This window comes from Olea europaea, chromosome 14 (genome assembly GCF_002742605.1).
Source record: "Olea europaea var. sylvestris chromosome 14, O_europaea_v1, whole genome shotgun sequence".
Classification (NCBI taxonomy): domain Eukaryota; kingdom Viridiplantae; phylum Streptophyta; class Magnoliopsida; order Lamiales; family Oleaceae; genus Olea; species Olea europaea.
The window spans coordinates 6364399-6373231 of NC_036250.1; the positions used below are offsets into that span (position 1 = coordinate 6364399).

The 8833-nt window shown below is 33.4% G+C and overlaps 1 protein-coding gene across 1 annotated transcript; it reads right to left on the reverse strand.

Moving 5' to 3' along the window:
* Nucleotides 1-539: 539 nt before the first annotated feature.
* Nucleotides 540-2890, reverse strand: LOC111409627 (serpin-ZX-like). Its single transcript, XM_023039653.1, has 2 exons — nucleotides 2499-2890; nucleotides 540-1406 (listed from the first exon to the last, which is right to left on the reverse strand). Exons 1-2 carry the CDS (start codon nucleotides 2886-2888, stop codon nucleotides 627-629), a joined length of 1170 nt encoding a protein of 389 aa, XP_022895421.1. The 5' UTR covers nucleotides 2889-2890; the 3' UTR covers nucleotides 540-626.
* Nucleotides 2891-8833: the final 5943 nt, after the last annotated feature.

The window sequence follows — 8833 nt, forward strand, 5'->3', positions numbered from 1 at the left end:
CAAAAATCGATGCATCTTTATGTTGGGGTTTAAATATTTTTAGTTTTTCCTTTTCATCAAGTAGATTATCAATAGGAGGTTCTATACTATCTCAAGTTGTATAATTGTTTATAAATGTTTGGCCAACTGTGTTACAATATTTAAACATTCTTCACTAAAAGCTCCCAAGATTATAAAAATCTTGATCCTAAACTAGAATTTTCTTGACCAATGTTCCGACTACATCGATGGGAGCCTACTACTGCAAGCCAAATCTACATCAAGGCAGGCGAATGAGAAAAAAAAGTCATATAAGTATTGCTGGAGTCACTGTCCACCTACAAATAGGAGATGAGATCTGCATTTTAAAGAAAAGACGAAGAATGACAAGAAGTTGTCTAGCGGCCTAACAAAAAAATCTAACCAATGTCTTTAGTAATCCTAAAAAATCTTGGTAAAAGGACATGTGATACGACAATGAAACATATTATGGAAGGAAAATAACATAGATGAAACTTCAGTGCATCATAATCAGAATCAACCTGAACTAACATGGAAGTTAAAAGGTTTAACAGCGTTGATGCTTGGTTTCATTATTATAATACAAGTAAACATGCATATGTAAGCCTTCATCTACCAATACATGCTTAACCGGAGAGGGGATTATGAATCTGCCCAATAAATAGAAGAATCCCTGTCGTATCTTCTCTTACAACAAATAGGAATGGATGGTCGGCCACAAAATCCAATTTATATCCTATTGCCCTACTACGTAGCATCATAACAGCATCAGTAGCTGCTGCAGCTTCTGTGCCTTCCTCATTCACCTCGATAAACGATTTGTGGAAAATGCTCGAAACATAAAGGTTCTGATCAGCGGGAGAATCAACCATTTCAGTGAGTCCATCGCCAGAAAAAGGCAATACCAATCCCAGTCCCTTGAGGACTTCAGAAGCTTCAAACCCAAAAGATATCTTGAATTTTGGAATGCTGAATGCACCAACTTCAACTCGTCGATTAGGGAGGTGATTCTCTAAGAATCCGGATTCGGAGCCAATTTTTTCTACTAGAACTGGAAGTCCGTCTTTGGCGTCCGGAAGAAACAAATACATAGAGAACTTGCGCTTGTCTTCACCTTGTTTGTAAGGAAGACCTAAAACTTTGAAACCGCTAAAAGCACGTATATATTGTCTCTCTTCGCTTGTCATGAAAGGTACCTGCACTGAGCTCCCGTTTAGGAGGAAAAAGTCTGAGTCTTTCGTGCTTGAAGCATCAAACTTCTGGTCCCAGTCTCCTTTGAAATACACTGCATTTGCAAAGATGAGTCTCGTTGAACAATCAACTGAGTCGGATGGAAGAATCTCCTTGATAAGGCCACTTGTTTCCTTTTCAGCCCACAGATTCACCTCTTTGGTTACCTCAACAGCCTTTAGAACCATCAAGAGCAAAGAACGTAATAAGGAGAACATTTATTTGAAAAGTTATACAATTAGCAGATTTTAGCAAATCCTAATAAATTTCATAGTTGTCAAATTTGGGAAAGCTTTTGGATGCTGTTGATCCTTGAAAGTTCATGGATTAAGTTTTCGAAACAAGAAATTACTGCTTATAAGTAAAGCTGATTCTAGCTATAATCCAGAAGAAGTAGCCAATTCATTTTCAAATCCCAGAGGTAGATCAAGGTACATCAATGCTGAACGTCATTTTTCATTTCATTGTAGTACTTACATTTCAATCTTGTATATAAGGGTTGTGTTGTGTGTACGTGTTGTGTGTACACAATGGTGTACACACAGCTTTACACCCCCTCACATGGAGGGGGGTCCACATGTAATAAAATATTCGTAAGCCCCCCTCTATATGAGGAGGGTGTAAAGTTGTGTGCGTACACACAACATTTTCCAATAAATGCGTTGTAAATAAGATTTCGAGCACATTGTGGGGTTTGAATTCAACTTCTAAACGTAACAACTTTCGCCTCCCAAAAGAGAAAATAATAATAATAATAAGGACTAGCCAAGTACAGTCCGATCTATAATGACCAACTGAGCCCAGAACAAGCCATGATCTAATAAATGATCGAGTCATGCAACTCAAATGACCAAATAATAAGGCTCGAATCTTGTTTCGATGTCCGAGACATATCATCAATAATCTTAAGAAGACAGAGACCATTCCACATCAACAAATTAAGAAATGAATTTCCGTGAACGTAAATTCAGCTCGATCAACAGTGCTATACTAAAATAACTAATTAAAAAGGAGTCTCATTAGCTGTCGAACTAATTAATTATTAACATGTCATCAGTAAGTAACATATCATCTCAAATTTACCTTTGTTAAGAAATGAATTTTTGCTATCCTATAGACTGTCCAACCAATTAATTATTTGATTGACAAATCATCTCAAAATTTACCCTCTTTAACTTCACCGCTAATTCACTAAATTGATGACATGTTGATAATTAATTGGTTGAAGAGCCAATTGGACAACATATCTGGACTCACAAAAAACTAACCTTCGTCTGAAAATCTACATTACTAACAGCAGCCTTATAAGCAGTATCAACAATTTCTTTAAAAGCCGGCTTCAAGCTGAGACTCTGATCAACCCAAACGCTGTTGGCGAAGGATAAGCGGGGCCCACCAAGCGACCCACTATCACCTAACACGAGAGTGACAAGCTGGGAGGAGAGGGAATTGATCTCTTCTGTGGTCTTGGACTCGAGAAAAGTTAGTAACTGGTCTAGCGTGCGGCCTTTCGACCCGGCAGTGATCAAGCCCAGCACTGGGTGCATGGAGGCGGGGGAGAAGACTATGTTGGCGTCCTTGGAATTGTTCGAGAACAGGTGCTTTGCGAGCAACAAAGAAACGTGGGTCTGGTTACCGACGGATTCACGAATGTCCATTGTCTTAGTTTGTCTAGTTTTGAGTTTTTTGTGAAACAAATCGGAAGGGTTTGAAGTAATTTGATTAATCTAAATTTAAAGCGCTTCGATGTGAATCTTATATATTTAGCTGTAAAATAGCGTCCCTGAATAATCTTGATTAATTTAGATTATCAACTATTTTGTTTTATTATTATGTTATGAAGATTGAAAGATTAATGACCAAAGATGCGAATAGAAAGAAACTCAAGCTAACCAAAAGGAAAAATTCAAGGACAAAAGTAAATAAAGGAGTAAACTTGTGCCTTGCGTTTGCAAGGTAGAAAATTTCAAAAAACAAGAAGCAAAATATGTAGTCTGCAGGATCACAAATAAAATAGAATTAACTTACCTTGAGAGAGACTTAAATAAAATTGGATTTTCGATTGTCATATATACACAAATCATGCTAAATTACATAGGTCGAAAATTGAAAATAAAATATTAATAGGTGAATTTCGAATTTCAACACATTCATCTCATATTTTATTTATAATCATATTAGTTAATTAGTAGGTTAACTTAGAATAAACGCAGTAACTCTCTTTTAAATTACAACATTCGAATTTTGATAAAAAATTAATAAAATTTAATTTAAGGTTTATTCTCTAGGGATGATAGTCTTAACTTAATAATCTATTATTTGTCAATGACACATCTACAAGTTTTTGACCAATGTTTTCCATTTCTGTTTAAGGAATGCTATTTTATATGTAGCAAAACTCATAGCATCATGTTAATATCAAAGTTCTTTCTATCATATTTGCCTTATAATCAGAGTCTAATATTTTTATCTAATAATTTTTTATAAGTGCAATATATATACAATTGCTTTACTATAGTGCATTGAGATGGGCATTGAAAAACGCAGGAACACGTTTAGCTTGAATCCTTATAAACCCTTTATAAAATTTTGAATAGACAATTTTCTCAACATTAGAGGAAGAATTAAGAAGCTAAAAATTATTTACATAATGAGTTATTATTATTTAGATTAGCACAAAAGATAATTCCAAATCAGAAGTTCAAAATATAATTTATTTAGATGTATTTACTAATCAAAGAGACTAACAATATCTCACACAATAACTTTAAATGCTCCAACTCAAATTGGCGTACTAGGAGGACAATTGGTTAGAATTATATTTGATAAATCTATTGCAAGCTTGAAATGTGAATACGTTCGATTCTAAGACAAAATTATTCAAAATTAAATGGAGCAAATAAGGAAGATGATCCCAATTAAGAAACTTATACTGTTGAAGAATATATAGACATAAGTAACTATAAAAATCCCAAAAGATATTCAAATATTTAAATTGAAGATATCTAAATAAGTTATGACATTATAGGAAATTGAAAATAGAATCGAAAAGAAAAAGTTATCAACAGCATTTTTGTACATGATATAGTGCTTCATATTATAAATTGCATGGATATCAGAATAAATTTGTTGAATTATATTGATCGAAATGATGATTAACCAAATGAAATGATGCAGCAGTATCGAAACTGAACTTAATAGGAAAACATGAAGTTTCTGGACCTACAACTCGAACACTATTACATCTAGAACACTCTGCCCTGTTTGGTTCTGATTTTTCATCCAAAAAAATTAATTTTTTGATCTTTACCTCTTTAAGTCAGTCGTCATTTTTAACCTTTTCACTAATAGGTAGAATCCACCTTTTCCTCTAATGGTTAAAAAATTGATTCTCATAACCACTACTGAACAAGTCTTATTTATACTCCACTTCTTGTGGCCTCTTCATTAAGTTAGAGAACAATTAGATTTTGTTGAGAACATCAAATCTTTACTTTGACCAGAGAGTTTCACTCTTTTTACTAAAATGTTCTTTGAAGAAGATATAACCTTAGTCAAATAACTCATCATATCATTCAAATGTCTCACTTGGTTAGTCAAGAATCTAACATGGTTAGTGAGTTCTTGTTTGTTATTCCTAACCAAGGGCTAACGGCACCTAAGTCCAATGTGACCTAACTCACCACAATTATGACAAGTGGGAATTTATCGAGGAGCAAATCTAGGATTCAAAATTTGAAACTTAAGTTGAGGAACCCTAAAGATTTTTGTCTTGGAACTCTTACATTCTTACACTTAATAGAGGCATGTACATTCTTGTTTTTAGAGGAAATGGTATGGGAATTTGTTTTATTAAAGCCTGAACCTCTTCTATTCTTAGCTGATTTATTCAAACCTAACATATTGTCAAGTTTCTTAGATCACAAGAAAAATATAGAAGTTGGACATTAGATTTTTCAAGAACACTCGTAAGAGACTAAGAGTATTAATCTTAATTTTCAAGGACTCTTTCTTAACCCTCAACTTATTCTATCTTCTAGTTGACTCCTTAAATTTGGCCAATCTTAAGATTTTTCATTTTAGGTTTCATAAGATAGGGTAGCATATAGCTTAGCCACACTCGTCTAGATCTAGAAAGAATTTATTTCTTTTGCAAGACATAAAAAAGTTTCTCATGGCCCAATTATTAATATAGCATTCTCTACCTTAGAATTCAGCCTTCAGGGTTAACCTTAACCCTTGCTGAAAGGAAACTAAAGTGTAAGCTCTCCTTTTCTAATTCTAATTCATGGAATTTCTTAAAGGTAACGTTATTAACGTTCTTCAGTTTGAGGTTCTCTACATACAAGTAGCCATAAGCCTCTTATATATCCCAATCATTCTCAAATTCTTCCTCTGAAGAGTTAGATTACCCTCTCTACAATTCTCTCATTTTTTACCACAGAAGTGAATGGCATATAATTACATCCCTCATCAAGATTGGAGTTCTCACTATCATTGGAGCTAGACTCGATATCAGTGAGAATGACATTCATAGCCTTATCTAGGATTTTCTTATAAGTTGGTCAATCGTCTCTAACATGTCCAAAATTGTGAAGCTTATGGCACTTGATAGATGTAGACCTAATCTTGGTATTCTTAGCTAGTATCTTTCTTATCTCTTTTTTCTTTCCTATATTTACTAGGCCAACCCTTGTACTTTCAAAAGGTTTCTTATTATTTTTCAAAAAATTATTAAATTCCTTAGCAAAATAAGCAACCTCCTCATCTGCTAGACTCTCATCCTCACTAGTCTTTTCCTTAATCATGTTAAGGGTTACAAAATTGGCTTTCTAAAATTGGGGTAGGCTAAGTTCATATGTTTGAAGAAATTCTATTAGTTCTTCTATCTTAATCGTATTTAGGTACTTGCTTTCTTCAATGGCTATAACCTTAGGTCGAAGTCTCTTAAGTAGGAATCTCATAACTTTCCTCATAATCTTAGCCTCGAGGATTCTCTTACAAAGATTAAAACTATAATTTCTATGTCATTTATTTTTACATAGATTCGTCAACTTTCATCCTAATTTTCTCAAACCTAGATGTCAACATCTGTAGTTTAGAATTTTTCACAATTTTAGTTCCCTCATGTGTAGTTTCTAATATTAAACAATGATTCAACACACTTATGGATGGACTTATGTTTGGGTATTTATAATATGAAGTGTTTTAGGCTGAATGGGATTGAAAAATCTATTTAAAAGTGAACGGGATTTTTTTCCTAATAAACACGCCACTTGAGCACCCTCCTGGCAGCTAGCGAGCAGTTTTCTCAAGCACTGCCAAGGCGGTTAGAAAGCGATTTAGCAACGATTTTTTCTTCTTGGTCCACCTTTGATATCTTTGATTTCTTCAAGACCTATATTACAAATTCACAACTATTTTGACTTCAATTACAATTAAGACCTCGCAAATACAATTTTGTAATGCCAATAATACAAAACTATTAGCATGCATGTTTATTAGTCATTACCTTAAACTTTATATAACAAGACAGTTTCGATTTTTTTGTTACTTACATCTCTTTTTAACGCATCAAAGATAACCTTTATTTCACCACTATAATGAATTTTTACTTTTGCTCAACAAACACAATTATCGATTTATGAGATTAGTTGTTATGAAATTTTGTTAATCCATATAAATTTATTGGTCTAAATATTGGACAAGAAAATATTTTTTTCGATTTATTAGTCCAAACTATTCTTATAATTGGTATCTTTTTCTTTTGTTTGCTCTAGGTGGGAGGAAAAAATTAACAGAAAAAAATAAATAAATAAATAAATAATAATAATTCTTAGAGGAACAAATTTCGCATTATTGATGAAACTAATGGCATAACACGGTATATAATGTGACACAACAATGAGCCAAAATGATCATATATTTAATCAAGGAATAGAGTTAATTGTCATTTTCTCTTGGAGCTTTTATTGGATTGATCGAGTCTTAGACCAATGGGAATTCATGCTTAATAGTATATGTGCGTACGTGTCCTTTAGTGTGGGGTGGGAGGTATGAATCCTCAAGCTATTGACCTTAGTTATGAAAACAACAATATTTAATCAATTGGGAAAAGGTGAATTAGTCATTGGCCGCATCTTATATGAAGCAAAAATTGAATTATTAAAGAAAATATTAATCATAATTCAAAAATCGACGCATCTTTATGTTGGGGTTTAAACATTTTTAATTTTCCCTTTTCATCTAGTAGACTATCAATAGAAGGTTCTATACTATCTTGAGTCGTATAACTGTTTGTAAATGTTTGGTCAACTTTGTTACGACTAAAAATTTAGACTAATTCAAGGAAGCTCCCAAGATTATAAAAATCTTGATCCAGAAGTCGAATTTTCTTCTTCAATGTTCCGACTACATTGCTGGGAGCCTATTACAATCCCAAATCTACATCAAGACAAGTGCATGAGAAAGACAGTCTTATATGAATATTGGGAAAAAGTGAATTAGTCATTGGCCGCATCTTATATCAAGCAAAAATTGAATTATTAAAGAAAATATTAGTCATAATTCAAAAATCGACGCATCTTTATGTTGGGGTTTAAACATTTTTAATTTTCCCTTTTCATCTAGTAGACTATCAATAGAAGGTTCTATACTATCTTGAGTCGTATAACTGTTTGTAAATGTTTGGTCAACTTTGTTACGACTAAAAATTTAGACTAATTCAAGGAAGCTCCCAAGATTATAAAAATCTTGATCCAGAAGTAGAATTTTCTTCTTCAATGTTCCGACTACATTGCTGGGAGCCTATTACAATCCCAAATCTACATCAAGACAAGTGCATGAGAAAGACAGTCTTATATGAATATTGTTGGGGTCCCTGTCCACCTACAAATAGGAGATGAGATCTGCAATTTAAAGAAAAGATGAAGAATGACTACAAGTTGTTTAGCGGCCTAACAAAAAAAAAGGGGCCTGCAATATAAAAGTGTTAAAGCCGAGCGAATAAAAATGTTCCCCGCCCTAGCCAGGATGAGCCAATGAGGCCACGCCAAAAAAATTACATTTGATCTGAGGTTGAGGACGAGCTAATAAAAAATGTCACCGTCGTTGAGAATGTGGACAAGTGCATTCTGATGAGGCCAAGGAATGAGGACAAACGAGTATGACGAGCTCATGAGAATGGAGTCAAGTGTTGGGAATTTTACGTCAATTCCCTCTATTTCTATTTGCCGATAGGATCTTTTTGTTATTCAAGAGAATATTAGCAAACAAAAAAAATAAAAAATATAACGCACAAATTAAACGGATTGTCAAAACTTTTCACTATATAAAAATTGTTACAACTGTATAGAATTTTACCCACCAACTCAATTTCCAAGTATTACAAAAGAAAAAATAAATTCGAACTTTACCACACATACTTTTCTACCCAATATATGAAAAGTCTCAAGATGTTAGACTCATAATATTTTTCTCTTAGATCAACTTTCTGGCCACACCTAAAATGAAATACATTCACTATTTATAGGATCAATAATCAGGTAGACGGCCCACCGAGACATAAGTTAGTGGTGCAAATGACGGAAGTGAGGTAGTCTCA